The 19,334-nt window shown below is 42.7% G+C and overlaps 1 protein-coding gene across 12 annotated transcripts in view; it reads right to left on the bottom strand.

Annotated features, from left to right (window-relative positions):
* LOC143960856 (uncharacterized) overlaps nt 1–19,334 on the bottom strand; it is a 243,733-nt gene that overhangs the window by 189,834 nt on the left and 34,565 nt on the right. For all 12 annotated transcript variants that reach the window (XM_077469808.1, XM_077469811.1, XM_077469803.1 and 9 more), the window contains exons 6-8: nt 15,027–15,092; nt 10,740–10,787; nt 6,669–6,713 (exon numbers count right to left, since the gene is read on the bottom strand). In XM_077469808.1, coding sequence (XP_077325934.1) covers nt 6,669–6,713; nt 10,740–10,787; nt 15,027–15,092 — 159 coding nt within the window. The remainder of the gene's footprint in view (nt 1–6,668; nt 6,714–10,739; nt 10,788–15,026; nt 15,093–19,334) is intronic.

Here is a 19,334-nt window from a genome sequence, read left to right as displayed (position 1 = left end):
ACAACAGCAAGTGAGATGGAAAAATACGGACGGCAAAACAAATTATACAGGGGTGATAACCCTTCCCTATGTTTTCCAAAAAGCTTAAAAATCGTTTTTGGACTGGAGCTACACTTTAAAAATGTACCAGTTGAAAATTACAAACAGATTCAACTTAACACAACAATCTACACAGTCTCTATCTTGTTTACACCGCCTGTATACTGCTGTTTTGAGTATATAGGGCATGGGGGCCACACGTATTTCATTTTTTTAATATGGGTACGGGGTTCCCCTTAATATCCGTACAAGACCCAAAGGGGCTGGTAATGGGCAGGGAGGGCTACCCATGCCATTTTTCTCAATGATTTTCAACCATATTGCAGGAACCAGATATAACATTAAAATCGCAAGCAGTTTGAAATGACGTTATTTCCGTTAAATGTCATTTTGTGCAGGGACTGTTCTAAACACGGGAAAGACGTGGCACTTCACAGGCATACTAAAGACACCCCCCAGGCACGATATTTAAAGGAATATTTCACTTTTTTTTACTTTAATCATCATTAAAATCAGTGCTCCCGCCAAAACGGACGTTTTTAAAACTTTTTTTGCATTGACCCATGTCCCCTGGGGCAGGAGCCAGGTCCTCAAACCCTTTTTAGGACAGTATCTTGCATATTAGCCATTAAAATTAGCACTTTTAATTTCGAACGTTCGAGTCCCATAGACTTCAATGGGGTTCTAACGTTCGTACGAATTTGGGGTCCGTTCAAAAGTTCTGATGCGAACTGAACCGGGGGGTGTTCGGCTCATCCCTAGTCCCTGGCAAGAGACCCTTTCTGGTCCTCCTGCCCTCACTTACTGACACAATACAGAGGCTTTGTAAACAGTCCAGACCTCATATTCTCTACAGTCTCTCTTGAACACACTATTTTCTGATCAATTATCAATTTCACTTGAGCACACCAAGCACACTCGAATAGCAGTTGCACCTGTTTGTAAATGACCTTTCATTAGGCATGGAGCATACTTTTTAACCACTTCAGCCGCGGAAGAATTTCCCCCCTTCCTGACCAGGCAATTTTTTTGTGATACGGCACTGTGTCACTTTCACTGACAATTGTGAAGTCATGCCATGCTGCACCCAAACAAAATGTATGCCCCTTTTTTTTCCCACAAATAGAGCTTTCTTTTGGTGGTATTTGATCAACTCTGCTGTTTTTATTAAAACAAAAGAAGAGCGACAATTTTGAAAAAAGAACACAATTATTATTTACGAAAGGCAAATTCACTCTGAAAGTGCACTTGGAAGTGCAGTCACTGTAAATGCATTGCATGTCCCCCTCGGATCTACAGCGACTTTAATTCCAAGTGCACTTGCAGTGCATAGTGGATTTTCCTTTAGTAAATAACCCCCAATATCTTTTACTTTCTGCTATATTAAATATCTCAAAAAAAAAAAAAAAAAAAAGATATATATATATATTCCCAAATAAGCTGCGCTATACTGATCCGATAAATGCTATGTGAAGCAAATGAGTGAATAAATAAAGCATGAAATCAAAAAATATTAACAAAGTGCAGACAGGGAAATGCATATACTAATGTTCAAATATTAGTCCATCATCCCATCAACAAAAAACGTTTTGCTTGTAATCTCCAACGTGTTTTAAACACACCACACCGATATAGGAAAAGTGTCATCAGAGTTTGCAGGAAAAAAGAGGACTTCCACCACCAACACTACTGCCGCTTACCAGCTACACTGATCCCATCTCAGAGACCAGATATCGCCAAATCAAAAACGCTTCCTCTGAGTCAGGACTGCATGGAGGGTGTATCCTCTTTAAGCGCTTGGTTCAAATGGTTAGAAGAATCCTACGGCCACACCGCTTATTCCAATGGTTAGAAAAATCCTACGGCCACACCGCTCATTGCCCAGCACATATAATAACGAAAGGAATCGCCATAGTGTGATATAGTCACGAAATTTAATATAATAAAAAAGATTGCACTTACATCAAGTAGAAAAAACTTTGCTTTGTAAAACAAACAAATTCGCCGGCCGGCTTAGTAACGCTGCCCGTCGCTTCCGGGTCCAGCGTAGATCGCGGTGACGTCAGTACGTCGCTCCTCCCTACGCCGTTTCGTTATAGGTAACGTCTTCCAGGGGCACAGGCGGCGTACTGACTCACCGCATTAAATAGCACTGTGTACAATTAACTCCGCCCCGCTCTGAGCTTCCATTGACCATGTCAGTTAAGGGCAAGATTCCCTATAATGTGGGCGGGTAATCCGGTCATTCAATATAAAAAAACGTTGCAATTATTGGTGGATAAGGGTTCTCGTTTGAGTATATTAAATGAAAAAGAAAAAATCTTTTTGATCCCTAAAGCACCACGAACCCCAGTTTTGTATTATCTTCCCAAGATCCACAAGAGTCTTACTTGCCCCCCGGGCCGTCCGATCGTGAGTGGTATTGACTCCGTCACGGCCCGGGTGGGCAAGTACATAGACTTCTTTCTTCAACCCTTGGTTCAATGTATGCCATCATACATCAAGGACACCAGACATGTAATTAATTTACTGTCAGAATTAAAAGTGGGTGTCTCCACCTTCCTAGTAACAGCAGACGTGTCTTCCTTGTACACTATAATTCCGCATGCCATGGGAATCTCTGCGGTAAAATATTTTTTGGAGGGTTTCTCCACTACATCTAAGGTGCAATGAACATTCATTATGGATCTTTTGGATTACGCGGCCAATCATAATTATTTTTGGTTTGAACAAGAATACTACCGACAAATTCGCGGTGTAGCTATGGGGGCAAAATATGCCCCCAGCCTCGCCAATTTGTTTTTGGCCAAGTGGGAGGAGGACGTCGTCTATAAGGACAAGAGTCCTCATCTGTCCTTTTGGGCTAGATATATAGATGACGTCCTCCTCCTATGGGATGGGACAGTTTTGGAATTGGAAGAATTTTTTATTAACTTAAACAATAATGAGAGAGGTATTAAGTTCACATATGAGGCTAATCAAGAGAGAATTAACTTTTTGGATTTAACTATTTGGAAGAGTGGTGATACACTTAAGACAGTCTCTTTTTTCAAGAAGACTGATAGGAATGCGTTTATACCCAAAGGGAGTTGCCATCATGAGGTATGGTTGGACTCGGTCCCAAAGAGTCAATTTTTGAGAATGAGGCGAAACTGTACTGACCTCGTTGATTATAAGCTGCAGGCAGATATAATTAAAAACAGATTAATAGAGAAGGGCTATGAGGTTGAGTCGTTGAATCAGATAATGCACCAAATAGGAGAGATCGATCGTTCTATCTTGCTAACTGTAGGCCCAAACAACAATAAGAAAAAGAGGGAGAGACCGGTTATACCTTTCATTACCACATTTTCAACTCAACATTACCTCATTAAAAAATTGCTTTGCAAACATTGGCATCTGTTGGGGAATGATAGGATCATTAAAACTTTTTTACCGGCTAAACCTCAGGTGGTGTTTAGGGGAGCACCCTCGCTCCGAGATAGAATTGCTCCGAATGCTGTAGATCCGCCCACTAAAAAGATATCTTTTTTCCAGAACATGTCAGGATATCATCAGTGTCGCAAATGCCAAATTTGCGCACTAAACAAAAATAAACAGAGGAAAACTGAATCTTTCATTTCTACAAGTACATCTAGGGAACACATAATCGAACCGTTCATCACATGTAGTTCCACGGGGGTGGTGTATCTCTTACAATGTCCCTGTGGGTTCCAATATATAGGTAGGACCAAACGCACCATGCAGGTGCGTTTGGGTGAACATCTAACCAATATAAGAAACGGGTTCAGATTTCACTCAGTGTCAAAACATTATGCTATTCATCATAATCGCAACCCAGCTAACACGTTGTTCTTGGGAATAGATAAATACAGTGCTCATTGGAGGGGAAGCTCTCTGGTAAGAGAATTATCCAAGTTAGAAATGACTTGGATACATAGGGTACGTTGTTATACTCCTTATGGCCTTAATGTGGAAGTGGATGTTAACGCTTTTATTGATAATAGTTAGATGGCAGGTGATAAGATAAGCTGTGAACCCACTGTGAGTTTCTCTATGACCAAGTAACATGAATTTTGCTCTCCATTTATTTTTACTATTTTTACTATTTTTTCTAATAAAATGAATTTTCTCTTGAGGTGTCTTTAGAGAGCCCCACTATTATGATGGCAGATTAACGTTTGTTATTATTATTTGTGGGGTGGCAATTTACATAAATAGCCCACCAATAAACAATCTTAAAAGAAAGGTTTCTGACATACCATATATGATCCATTTGAATTAAATGGGGTCCTTATATATTTTCTATATTTTTTATAGGTTCCCCTCAGAAATGTGTAGAATAGTGGCTGGTAATCCTATAGGTAGAAATAATAATGTAAGGGAATTAAACCTTTTTTTCCCTTATTTTATAAATTTTTTTTATATTTTTGTCTTTTAAAATAATTTTCATTTTATTTTTTAGATAATTTATATATTGTCTTTTTTGTCTCAAATTAATTAATTATTTTCCCTTGCTCCGATATGCCTATTGATTTGAATGTGCTGGCCGCAAGGTCAATGCATATCCTGGCGTTCGGTTTGATATAAAGTAATTTTTGCCCAGATCTAATATGGTTACTTTTAGATTTAATATGGCCGATGTTGTTTACAATATAGCTGATCACATGTGGCGGAAGTGATCTCATTACAGCTGATCACATGTGGCGGAAGTGATCTCATTACAGCTGATCACATGGGGCGGAAGTGATCTCATTACAGCTGATCACATGGGGCGGAAGTGATCTCATTACAGCTGATCACATGTGGCGGAAGTGATCTCATTTCCGCCCACATTATAGGGAATCTTGCCCTTAACTGACATGGTCAATGGAAGCTCAGAGCGGGGCGGAGTTAATTGTACACAGTGCTATTTAATGCGGTGAGTCAGTACGCCACCTGTGCCCCTGGAAGACGTTACCTATAACGAAACGGCGTAGGGAGGAGCGACGTACTGACGTCACCGCGATCTACGCTGGACCCGGAAGCGACGGGCAGCGTTACTAAGCCGGCCGGCGAATTTGTTTGTTTTACAAAGCAAAGTATTTTCTACTTGATGTAAGTGCAATCTTTTTTATTATATTAAATTTCGTGACTATATCACACTATGGCGATTCCTTTCGTTATTATATGTGCTGGGCAATGAGCGGTGTGGCCGTAGGATTTTTCTAACCATTGGAATAAGCGGTGTGGCCGTAGGATTCTTCTAACCATTTGAACCAAGTGCTTAAAGAGGATACACCCTCCATGCAGTCCTGACTCAGAGGAAGCGTTTTTGATTTGGCGATATCTGGTCTCTGAGATGGGATCAGTGTAGCTGGTAAGCGGCAGTAGTGTTGGTGGTGGAAGTCCTCTTTTTTCCTGCAAACTCTGATGACACTTTTCCTATATCGGTGTGGTGTGTTTAAAACACGTTGGAGATTACAAGCAAAACGTTTTTTGTTGATGGGATGAAGGACTAATATTTGAACATTAGTATATGCATTTCCCTGTCTGCACTTTGTTAATATTTTTTGATTTCATGCTTTATTTATTCACTCATTTGCTTCACATAGCATTTATCGGATCAGTATAGCGCAGCTTATTTGGGAATAATTATTTGAATTGTGGGTATCTCACGGTTAAAGCTGCTTCTGCGTTTATAATTCACAATTTTTTTTTTTTTTTTGTTTCATTACTTCACATTAAGTTTACATAGGAACAGCGCTGTATTTTTTAGGTTTATATATATATATATATATATATATGTTTCCTCAGTTTAGGCTGATATGTATTCTTCTACATTTTTTTGGTAAAACAAAATCGCAATATGCGTATATATAGATTGGTTTGCACAAAAGTTATAGCATCTACAAAATAGGGGATAGATTTATGGCATTTTTATTATTAGTTTTTTTTACTAGTAATGGCTTTGATCTGCGATTTTTATCGGGACTGCGGTAGACAAATAAGACACTTTTGACAAATGTTTGGGACCAGTGACATTTATACAGCGATCAGTGATATAAAAATGCACTGATTACTGTATAAATGTCACTGGCAGGGAAGGAGTTAACACTAGCGGATGATCAAGGGGTTAACTGTGTACCCTAGGTGTGTTCTAACTGTGAGGGGGATGGGACTGTCTAGGGGAGGAGAGAGATCGGTGTTCATACTTAGTATGAACACCGATCTCCCCTTCTCGCTCTGTCACGAGTAATCACGGGAACCTGGCATCGCGCCCCTTGAGCATTAGCTACGATGGCTTGCACAGGGGAACCAACCTGCTGCAGTATTACTGCACTGGCTGGTCCGGAAGCGGTTAATATTACACACTCACCTAACAATGGTCATTTCATCTGGTGAAAGTACTATTTATCCAGATGTAGACAGTTAGAATATGACTGCCTGCAGTTATGGGCATAACTTGCCAACTTGCAGGCATGAAAAAAGTGCAATTATTATTTTTATTATGCTAGCTATTTTGTATGCACCTAAGTGGGACATTGTACATTCAAATTGAATAATTAGCTACATGTCTATTGCTTACATAACATATCTGAATGCAATTAAAACATCATCTGTGTATGTATATGTAATGTTATACTTACTGCCAGGAGTGCAGGTAAACAATCTGGGGTAAGAGCAGGTGCTATCTAAAAAAAAAGGTGATATTTTGTTATACTGATTACAGCCTTTTAAATACATGCCTTGAATGCTTACCCCTTTAATTATTATTTTGGTATGGGCTGATAACATTTGCAACAGACTCCAGATCTATGATCTGTAAATACACTGAGCAAAATTATAAGCGCAACACATTTGTATTTGCTCCTATTTATCATGAGCTGAACTGAAAGATCTATGACTTTTTCTATGTACACAAATGGCCTATTTCTCTCAAATATTGTTGGCGGACTGTCTGGCCAACTTAGTCCGTCAGACAATCCGACGGACAGTCCATCATACTTTCGAATGAATGGACTTGCCCACACACGGCACTTTTTGAGCGGACTAATACGGCGGACTAAGTCCGCCATACTATCCGCCCTACTTTTGAAATGAACGGACTCGCCCACACACGCGGAGGAAAGTCCGCTCATTTCGAGCGCGTCTCCAGGTAGGCGGGGCCCGCGAAGGAGACGTCGCTGACCCCGCCGCCTGGTATGGACTTAAAGGGAGAACCCCAAAGCCGAAAAAAATCGGCGTGGGGGTCCCCCCCAAGTCCACAACAGACCCTTGTCCGAGCACGCTACCCGGCCGGCCAGGAAAGGGGGCGAGCGAGTGCCCCCCCTCCTGAGCCGTACCAGGCCGCGTGCCCTCAACATGGGGGGTGCCTTGGGGAAGGGGGGGCCTCGCGGCCCCCCCACCCCAAAGCACCTTGTCCCCATGTTGATGAGGACAAGGGCCTCTTCCCGACAACCCTGGCCGTTGGTTGTCCGGGTCTGCGGGCGGGGGGCTTATTGGAATCCGGGAGCCCCCTTTAATAAGGGGGCCCCCGGATACTGGCCCCCCCACCCTATGTGAAAAATATTTTATTGCACAGCTCCGGGGGTCTTCTGTCTTCGGGGGTCTTCTCGCCGGACTCCTCCGCTATCTTCTTGTAGCTCTTTTGCTAGCGGAGGAGTCCGGCTTTCTTCCTCGCCGCCGGCCTCTTCTCCCGACTTCGGGGGTCTTGTCCCCCTCTTCGGTTCTTCTGTCGCCGCCGTCGCCGCCGCCTTCCATTCTTCTTCTTCTTCTTCTTCTTCTTCTCCAGGAGATGTTGCCTCGACGATCTCTCTGGCCGGAATGCCAGGGCCGCGCTCCGCTGCCACTTATATAAGGACAATGGGGCGGTGTCACATGGCTTTATGTCACATGGGTTGGTCACATGGTGACCCCGCCCCCTTATGATGTCATAGTCCCCATGTGACATCAACCCATGTGACCAACCCATGTGACATAAAGCCATGTGACACCGCCCCATTGTCCCTATATAAGTGGCAGCGGAGCGCGGCCCTGGCATTCCGGCCGGAGAGATCGTCGAGGCAACATCTCCTGGAGAAGAAGAAGAAGAACGGAAGGCGGCGGCGACGGCGGCGACAGAAGACCGGGCCACCGCCTGTAAAAGAGCTATAAGAAGGCGCGGTGGCCCGGCAGAAGAACCGAAGAGGGGGACAAGACCCCCGAAGTCGGGAGAAGAGGCCGACGGCGAGGAAGAAAGCCGGACTCCTCCGATAGCAAAAGAGCTACAAGAAGATAGCGGAGGAGTCCGGCGAAAAGACCCCCGAAGACGGAAGACCCCCGGAGCTGTGCAATAAAATATTTTAACCCTGTGTTGTGTTTTTTTTGTACTTTTTTTCACAGGTGAATGGGTAGGGGTACATTGTACCCCATACTCATTCACATAGGGTGGGGGGCCGGTATCCGGGGGCCCTCTTATTAAAGGGGGCTCCCGGATTCCGATAAGACCCCCGCCCGCAGACCCCGACAACCAACGGCCAGGGTTGTCGGGAAGAGGCCCTTGTCCTCATCAACATGGGGACAAGGTGCTTTGGGGTGGGGGGGCCGCGCGGCCCCCCCTTCCCCAAGGCACAACCCCATGTTGAGGGCACGCGGCCTGGTACGGCTCAGGAGGGGGGGCGCTCGCTCGCCCCCCTTTCCTGGCCGGCCGGGGTGGCGTGCTCGGACAAGGGTCTGTTGTGGACTTTGGGGGGATCCCCACGCCGATTTTTTCCGGCGCTGGGGTTCCCCTTTAAGTCCATACCAGGCGGTGGGGCCAGCGACGTCTCCTTCGCGGGCCCCGCCTACCTGGATACCCGCTCGAAATGAGCAGACTTTTCTCCGGGCGGGAAAAGTCCGCTCATTTCAAAAGTACAGCGGACTGGCACACACACGGGCGGACTGTCCGCTGAAATGCGAGTCCGACGGACAGTATTTCCAACATTCCGAAATACTTAGTCCGCCAGACTGCACGCTGAAAAAGTCAGCTGAAGCCCACACACGAGCGGACTGTCCGCTGAAATGTGTTTCGGCGGACTAAGTTGGGCAGACAGTCCGCCCGTGTGTACGCGGCTTTAGTGAGCACATCTCCTTTGCCGAGATAATCCATCCACCTCACAGGTGTGGCATATCAAGATGCTGATTAGACAGGATGATTATTGCAAATGTGTGCCTTAGACTGGCCACAATAAAAGTCCACTCTAAAATGTGAAGTTTTATTACACAACACAATGCCACAGATGTCGCAAGTTTTGAGGGGGTGTGCAATTGTCATGCTGACTGCATGAATTGAATGTTCATTTCTCTACCATAAGCCGTCTCCAAAGGTGTTTCAGAGAATTTGGCAGTACATCCATCCGGCCTCATAACCACAGACCACGTGTAACTACACCAACCCACAACCTCCACATCCAGCATCTTCACCTCCAAGATCATCCGAGACCAGCCACCCGGACAGCTGCTGCAACAATCGGTTTGCGTAACCAAAGAATTTCTGCACAAACTGTCAAAAACCATCATGATAAATGGGGCAAACGCAAAAATATTGCATTTCTAATTTTGCTCAGTGTATATCAACTAACTAGGTGAGGATTTTAACAAATGTGACTAAATAAAGACTAGAAAGAGGCTAAAAAGCTGTGAGCATGATGATCAAGTTCTTTACCTAGACTTTATTTCTTTGTTTTAGGCTCTATGCACACTAGCGTTTTGTTAAGCACCTAGAAGCTATTATTAGCGTTTTTATCTGCTGCTAGAGACTAAACAGTGTGATCCTATGTGTCCATGCACACTATTTTAGGCTATTAGCATTTCTGAGTTTCAGTGTCTAGGAACAGAAAAAAAAATGTTTTTGTAGAATCTCTTGGTGCCGTGATGATTAAAGCACCAACACCCGCCATTGCCACAACAAATTGCCTGTGAAAAATTGCTGCCCCACCCCCCACGGGCCTTGGCATAATTTTCTTCCACGCAGCCTGTACCCGGTGCCAACAAGATTGGGGACCATTGCTTTACTGCATATACAGACTGATTTTACCGTTGTGGGTTTAGTAACACTTTTAAGTTTCTTTAGCTGATGCTTATTTGATCTGTAAATGAATTAAATAGTAAATACAGTTTAACAATAAATTGTTACATTGTATTACTCAATGACACTTGCAGACCTAAATGTGTCACTTAACACAGAAGTGGCTGCATTTTGATGGCCGCTCCTGCTGTGCAATACACTTTAAAAAGCAAGGAGACTCCAATAAGAATGTATATTTCCAGGCCAAACCAGTTCATATTTGAGCATGTATGTTAAACACAGAATTTTGGGACATATAAGGATCAAAAATAAGAAATTGTATGCACCCAATCTTCTGAAAGATATGTGAAGCATGCTTTTCTACTCTTGGCATCACTGTACTGAGTACTCAAAGAGAGAACAAGACCTGCATTCCATACCTTTAGCAGGTTATAACCTGTTTCTATACTATCCAGCATTTGCAGTTTTTACATTATTGCCATTCTTAACCATTACAGTTAAAGGCTTACACTAGGATACAATAATCTATACATGGTTTTACTTTGTTTACTATATTTTTAAATGCAGTATAGTCTGATTTGCAATTGCATTTTACTAGGGAAAATAGTTATCATTGATAAATAAGTCAGCACGTGCAATACTAAATTAATCATTCAGTAACACTTTATCATACCGAACCACAGAGAGTTTCCATAAGTGGTTTAGAAAGGCCAGATTTATCCTGAAATACATATATAACAATGAAAATAAATTATATGCTTTGTTGTGTTGAGAGTATTTAACCAGTCAATTACATACACCTTTTAGCTCAGATCTTTGATCAGTGAATACATTCCAACACTACAAACTGAGAAATGAAACATAATGAGGCCAAATCATAGTATCAGTGGTCCATCCTGAACTTTTTCCAGTAAATATGTCCTATATGCTGTCACTGGGGTTGATTTACTAAAACTGGAGAGTGCAAAATCTGGTGCAGCTTTGTACTAAAACCAATCAGTTTCCATTTGTTTGTTTTTTTGCCAAAGCTTAATTGAACAAGCTGAAGTTAGAAGATAATTGGCTGCCATACACAGCTGCTCCAGATTTTGCACTCTCCAGTTTTAGTAAATCAACCCCACTTTGTATCATGTTATCTAAAAGATGTTCTATGTGTATGAGTTTTGTGCAACAACTATGCAATCATATAACAGTTTTTTATTGAGATGCATTTGTATGTTCTGGTTCCTAAAGTGCAACTACAGTTGTGCTCATAAGTTTACATACACTAGCAGAATTTATGATTTCTTGGGCATTTTTCAGAGAATATGAATAACACAAAAACATTTCTTTCATTCATTGTTAGTGTTCGATTGAAGCCATTTATTATCACTCAGCTGTGTTTACTTTTTTAAATCATAATCACAACAGAAACTACCCAAATGACCCTGATCAAAAGTTTACATGCCCTGGTGATTTTGGCCTGTTAACATGCACACAAGTTGACACTAAGGAGTTTAAATGGCTATTAAAGGTAACCATCCTCATCTGTGATCTGTTTGCTTGTATTTAGTGTGTGTCTATAAATGGTCAATGAGTTTCTGGACTACCGACAGACCCTTGCATCTTTCATCCAGTGCTGCACTGACATTTCTGAATTCTGAGTCATGGCGGAAGCAAAAGAATTGTCAAAGGATCTGTGGAAAAAGGTAGTTGAACTGTATAAAACAGGAAAGGGATATAAAAAGATATCCAAGGAATTGAGAATGCCAATCGGCAGTGTTCAAACTTGAATCAAGAAGTGGAAAATGAAGGGTTCTGTTGAAACCAAACCATGGTCAGGTAGACCAACTAAAATTTCAGCCACAACTGCCAGGGAAATAGTTTAGGATGTCAAGGAAAACCCACAAATAACTTCAGGGGAAATACAGAACTCTCTGAAAACATGTGGTGGGGCTGTTTCAAGATGCAGAATAAGGAGGCACTTGAAGAAAGATGGGCTGTATGGTCGAGTCCCCAGAAGAAAGCCATTGCCATGCAAATGCCACAAATTTTCCCGCTTACAATATGCCACAGAGAACTGCCTTAAACCTTCTGGCACAAAGTAATTTTGAGTGATGAGGCCAAAACTGAGCTTTTTGACCACAACTATAAACACTTCTTTTGGAGAGGAGTCAAGGCCTATGATGAAAGGTACACCATTCACACTGTGAAACACAGAGGTGGATCGTTGATGTTTTGGGGATGTTTGAGCTACAAAGGCACAAGAAATTTGGTCAAAATTGATGGCAATATGAGTGCAGTATGTTATAAAAAAAATACTGGAGGAACATTTGCATTCATCAGCCAGGAAGCTGCGCATGGGACGTACTTGGACATTCCAACATGACAATATGATCCAAAACACAGACCTGTTATTGGCTACAGCAGAATAAAGTGAAGGCTTTGAAGTGGCCATCTCAGTCTCCTGACCTCAATACCATTGAGCCACTCTGGGGAGATCTCAAATGTGCAGTTCATGCAAGACAGCCCAAGAATTGACAGGAACTGGAGGCTTTTTGCCTAGAGGAATGGGCAGCTTTACCATCTGAGAGGATATGAGCAGCTTTACCATCTGAGAGGATAAAAAGCCTCATTCACAAATACCACCAAAAAATCAAGCTGTCCATGATGTTAAAGGGGGAAATACACGGTATTAAGAACTGGGGTATGTAAACTTTTGATCAGGGTCATTTGGGTAGTTCCTGTTGTGATTATGATTTAAAAAGAGTAAACACAGTTAAATGATTATGAAAGGCTTCAGCCAAACACTCCAAGAACACGCCAAGAAATCATAAATTCTACCAGAGTATGTAAACTTATGAGCACAACTGTATGTCAAGACTTTGCACATTAACCACTTCAGCTCTGAAACTCCTTCATGACCAGATCATTTTTTGCAATACGGCACTGCATTACTTTAACTAACAATTGCGTGGTCGTGTGATGCTGTACTCAGATAAAATGTATGTCCTTTTTTCCCAAAATAGAGCTTTCTTTTGGTGATATTTGATCACTTCTGCGTTTTTTATTTTTTGTGCTATAAACAAAAAAGACTAACAATTTTGGGGGAAAAAAACTATATTTTTTTCTTTCTGCTTTAAAACATCCAATAAAAAAAAGAAAGAAAAATCTAATTTCTTCATAAAGTTAGGCCAATATGTATTATGCTACATATTTTTGGTAAAGCAATCCCAATAAGTGTATATTGATTGGTCTGCACAAGAGTTATAGCATCTACAGGCTTTGGATACATTTATGGAATTTTAATTTATTTTAATTTTTTTTACTAGTAATGGTAACGTTCAGCGACTTATAATGGGATTGTGACATTGCGGAAGACAAATTGGACACTAAGTGACACTTTTTTGGGAACCAGTGACACTAATACAGTGAACTGTTCTAAAAATCTGCACTGTCACTGTACTAATGACACTGGCAGGGAAGGGGTTACCATCAGGGGTGATCAAAGGGTTAAATGTGTGCCTAAAATGTTGGTTACTGTGGGGGAGGGGGGTGCTTATACTATGGGAAGGCAAAGATCCATGTTCCTGCTTTGCAGAAACAGAGGATTACTACCATCCCTACTGACAGAACAGAAGTCTGCCTTGTTTACATAAGCAAACCGCTGTTCTGCTTCTATTCTGAATGATTGGCGGGTTCTGACCAACATCGAGTATGCCAGACCAGATGACTGGCTCCCGCTATGTCCAATCACAGCGGGAGCAGGTTGCTGTGGATGTGCGTGTGCGCCATAGACCTAGAAGTGCAGGATCATGTATTAGGTACAGTACATGATCATGTACAGGAGAGCAAATACGGTCGGCAAGGGGTTAAAGTATTTACATATTCCAAACAATCATTAAAAATACGTTAAACAATCTCTCAATGACTTCTATGCTGCAAAACAGTACTTACTTCTCTAAATGAAACCTTATGCAGAATTCGTATTTGTAGTCATTGTTCGAAAATTCATATTCAATGTCCAAGCACTGAAATTACCTATTTTTTCCCAACTGTTGTATGGTTGCAGAGATCTGGCAGCGTGTCAGACTTCGAATGCAACCAAACAGCGACCTAAGCTGTTAGAAACTGATTAAAATTCAAGTCTTTGTTGTGATCTTTGAGGATAAATTACATAATTCTACATGAAGTTAGAGAGATTAGTAGGGACTTGTTTTAAAGCTCTCTTACTAGTTGTTAAGAATACATCATTACTCTGTTTTCAATAGTCTTAGCACAAGTGCACTTTAAAGCAAACTCAATAATTTCTAAAACGTGTTTATGTAACAACAGAGTTAAAAATGCTTGCAAGTACTTTTAGGGGTCAGTTTAAAATGCAGTGGTATGGCTCTAAGGCCAAGGCTTGAGGCAATTTTCTAGCCTAGTCGATATTAAGCCAATCTCTTAACACTAAACCAATCCCTTGTTCTTAGCTGGAACCCACTATACAGTCTGGGCATGTAATTCATGGACTCATATATATTCTGTTTATCCTATGCCACTACCCCCTGCTTTTGAAATATTATGAAACAAATGCTGTTTTCTCATGTCAGCCTCCAGCCAAATAAAACTGTGGTGTTTTATGACCTACAGGGCATGCAATAACAATATATCCATACAAAACATACATATAATATTACAAACAAATCTGTAAACTGGTAATACAAAAACACCACTGTGATAATTTATAAAACAAACTTAGGTAAACATTTTCCCAACAATCTTTATTTCTGACATCACAACAGTTTGAAAAAAACTGAATATAACGTAGACATTTACATGATCTGCCTATTCGACCATCTTTAACCTGAAATGTTTTTCCAAAGCAAAGATGGAGATATAAAATATTGTTCTGCATGCAAAATTATCTATTACCACTGAGCAAACCACAAATATACAGAAGTGAAACGTACATGATAAGAAAAAAAAAAAAACTTACCAGGATTGGTCTAAGAGACTCAACTAGAGTTTTAACAATCTCAGAGGTAGGTGTACCAAGTTGTTGCTAAATTGGATTAGATTAAAAAAAGAAAAAAACAGCATAATGTAATTTACTTGCACAGAATGTTAGTTGCACTAAATAAAAAAATATATATTCATCATAATAATAATAATAAAACAATGCACCTTATTTCTACATTTAGCTCTGTGGGTGCGAGTGGCAGTGCATGGACATTGAACTGTTTGTGTTGGTACCTTTCCTTGGCATCTTTAAATGTAAGTGCATTATTTATATTATTCTTCCTACTCAAACTCCCAGGTGACAACCACTGACATAGCTAAAGGGGTTGCAGGGGTTGCAATTGTGACCTGCCACTGCTCTCGTAGCCCAGTCACATTACTCCCTGTCACACTATGTCACTGGGGAAAAATAAACTCTAATGCCCCGTACACACGAGCGGACTTAAATCCGAAGGAGTTTCCGCCGGAGTTCCGCCGGAGTTCCGCCGGAGTTCCGACAGAGTTCCGACGCAACGGACTTGCCTACACACGATCCCACTAAAGTCCGCCCGTCTGGTCCACTGTGACGTACACCAGGTCCGACGAGACTATAAAACGGAAGTTCAATACCAAGTGCGCCACCCTTTGGGCTCCTTCTGCTAATTTCGTGTTTATCTCGTGTTAGTAGAAGTTTGGTGAGAGACGATTCGCGTTTTTCAGACTCGTATTTTTCAGAACGTTTTTCACTGCTTTTCAGTTTGTGCTTGTGAGGTTTGTATCTGTTTTTTAGTGCGTGTAGTCAGTTCGTGTCTGTATTTTGCAGTGCGATCTAACTGCGCTCGCTGACTTTCAGCTCGCTCTTCACAGGCCTTGCTGTTCTTCAGTGACGTCTGTTAAGTTCGCTCTGACGTTTTGAAGCCATGTTGCGTGTACGTACTCGTCGTCGAGTTCGTGCTTTGCTTGCGCTTGGTGTTGTAGTTCATTCTGCAACCCAAGAACAGTCCTTGGACGGGGTGTTGAGGAGTTCATGGACGAAGAATTGGTTGCTCCAGCGTGACCAGTTCTCGCACATGCCTTTGCTTCGTGAGATCCGGGAGAATAATCCTGATGATTTCAGGAATTATCTCCGGATGACGGACCCCGTTTTTCACCGTCTGCTGGCTTTGCTGACCCCTTATATCAGCAGGCAGGATACCTGCATGCGGCAAGCCATCACTCCGGAGCAGAGGCTCGTCGCCACGTTGCGCTACTTGGCGACAGGGAGAAGCCTTCAGGACTTGAAGTTCTCGACAGGCATCTCCCCCCAGGCTCTGGGGATCATTATCCCAGAGACCTGTTCTGCCATTATACAGGTCCTGCAGGAGGACTATATTAAGGTAAGATTTAGCATTTAACATCACATTTTATTGTCTTTAATGTTTGCTAATGCCTTGTATTTCTTTCCTCAATCTCTAATTACCATGATTGCAATATGCTGTGAATGTCCCCTTTGTCCTCATGCATGCTGCAATCTTTTAATGCTCCTTTTTTGTTTTTCATGCATATTTGCCTTCATTAAACCTCACCAACATGCTATGGTAGGCCCATATCCACCTAGTCTAGTCACTTAAAATGTCTTTTGTCAGCTCCATTCTATTGCTTTATCCTAAAACCAAACATTTTAAAGCTTATTCCAAATGGTCTGTGTCCCCTTAACTGAATCCACCCCCCCCCCCCCCCTTAATAGTATCCCAAATGGTCTGTGTGTCCTTTAACTGGATCCCCCCCCCCCCACACACACACTTAATATAATTCCAACGAGTCTGTGTGTCCTTAAATTAATGTTGAATTATATATTGTATTTTTAACACACTTCAACCCTGGAATGATTTTCCCCCCTTCCTGACCTTCATCACTTTTTTGGGTGATTTGGCAGTGCGTTGTTTGAATTGACAATTGTGCGTCCTTGTAACATGGCTCCTCCTAGTAAATTATCTTCATTTTATTAGCACAAAGCGATTTTGTATTTGGTTGTCTTTGATCACCTCTGCTTTTTTAGTTTTGGTGATTAACCACCAACAAACCCAAAATGCATTTTTCTAAATATGCATTTTTTTCTCTCTTTTCGCTCTAAAGAAAGATAGGCACAAAAATATATCACCATGATTTTTTGGGACATCATTTGATGCTGATACGTAGTCTTTTAGTAAACAAAAATGTGTTAAAATGAATCACAATTTAAGCGTTTCTTGATTGTTTTGGTTAAAAGTTCAATCGTTTCGTAAATATGGTCTATTTTGCTGGCATTTGTAAAATCTTGCCATTTTTGAAAATACCGTATATACTCGAGTATAAGCCGAGATTTTCAGCCTCTTTTTTGAGGCTGAAAGTGCCCCCCTCGGCTTATACTCGAGTCATCGCTGTCTGCCCGCTCGATCAGCGTGTCGAGCAGACAGACAGCGGCCATTCTATTCAAAAGCCGCGCCTCCGGCTCCGCCTTCGCCTGTGATAGGCGGAACACTGAATTTCCCAGCAGCCTGTGTTCCGCCTATCACGGACGTCGTATCATCCTCGTACTACGGACGAGGATGATACGACGTCTGTGATAGGCGGAACACAGGCTGCTGGGAAATTCAGTGTTCCGCCTATCACAGGCGAAGGCGGCGGCGCAGCTTTTGAACTTACAATGGCCGCCGACGAAGAGGGCACGGGACGGCACGGCACGGGACGGGACGGGACGGGGGCAAGGCAAGGCACGACACGGGACGGATGCAAGGAGGCAAGGCCCGGCACGGGACGGAGGCAAGGAGGCAAGGCACGGGACGGAGGCTCGGGACAAAGGTAGGCTGGACACACACACACACACACACACACACACACACACACACACACACACACACACACACACACACACACACACACACACACACACACGGATGGAGACACACACAGGGATGGATGGATGGATGGATGGAGACACACACACACAGGGATGGATGGATGGATGGATGGAGACACACACACACAGGGATGGATGGATGGATGGATGGAGACACACACACACAGGGATGGATGGATGGACACACACACACACAGGGATGGATGGACGGACACACAGGGATGGACGGACACACAGGGATGGACGGACACACAGGGATGGACGGACACACAGGGATGGACGGACACACACACAGGGATGGACAGGCATGTCTCACCCTCGGCTTATACACGAGTCAATAAGTTTGCCAGTTTTTTTGGGGGTAAATTGGGGGCCTCGGCTTATATTCGGGTCGGCCTATACTCGAGTATATACGGTAGTAATGGCGTTGCTAACCGTTTTTTTTTGTTTTTTTTTTGTTTTTTGTTTTTCTGGTGACTGCCACATTATGGCGGACACATTGGCCAATTTCCAAACATTTTTGTGACCATTGTCATTAATACAGTGATCAATGCTGTCAAAAATTGTCTTGATTACTGTAAAAATGTCACATGCAGTGAAGGTGTTTTATTAAGCACAAGGGGGCCAAGGAATGGTTTAAAGTGTGTTCTGGGTTGAGTGTTTTTCTTAACTGTCTGGGGGATGGGCTAGCAGTGACATGACCCTGATCACTGCTCCCAATGACAGGGAGCAGACGATCGGTGTCCTGTGACTAGGCAGAAGCGTGAAATAAAGTTTGTGTTGTAATGTACAATGTTTAATGTGCAAAAGTACTTATTTTGTTTTTTTTCTTCTTTTTGCCTCCCCAGTTTCCTTCATCGCCACAGGAATGGCAGACTGTGGCATCCCATTTTGCCACCCGGTGGGACTTTCCTAACTGCGGTGGTGCCATAGATGGGAAGAACGTCCACATTGTGCCACCACCCCATTCGGGGTCATACTTTTTTAATTACAAGGGGTTTCACAGTATTGTGTTAATGGCGGTGGTGTCGGCACAGTATGAATTTCTCTATGTGGACGTGGGGAAGAATGGCCGCATGTCGGATGGAGGAGTCTTCGCCCAGACGGAGTTCTACCGCCGTCTACAGACAGGTGGCCTGGGCTTGCCACCTGATTCGGAGAATGTGGAGGAACTACCCTTCGTATTCATCGCGGATGAGGCTTTTGCTCTTGACAACCACATAATGCGGCCATTCCCCCAAAGAGCCCTCACCCCGGAGAGGAGGGTTTTCAACTACCGGCTGGCCAGAGCGAGAAGAGTGGTGGAAAATGCTTTTGGAATAATGGCCAGCCGGTTCCGTGTATTTCTGACGGCTCTAAACCTAGCGGAATACAAACTGAACTATGTCATCCTTACGTGCTGCATTTTGCACAACTTTTTGCACAAAT

This window comes from Lithobates pipiens, unplaced genomic scaffold (genome assembly GCF_037356315.1).
Source record: "Lithobates pipiens isolate NorthernLeopardFrog02 unplaced genomic scaffold, aLitPip1_a1.2 Scaffold_8, whole genome shotgun sequence".
NCBI classification, from domain to species: Eukaryota; Metazoa; Chordata; class Amphibia; order Anura; family Ranidae; genus Lithobates; species Lithobates pipiens.
Note: the sequence above shows the minus strand (reverse complement) of the source record. Positions and strands in the feature narration are given on the sequence as shown.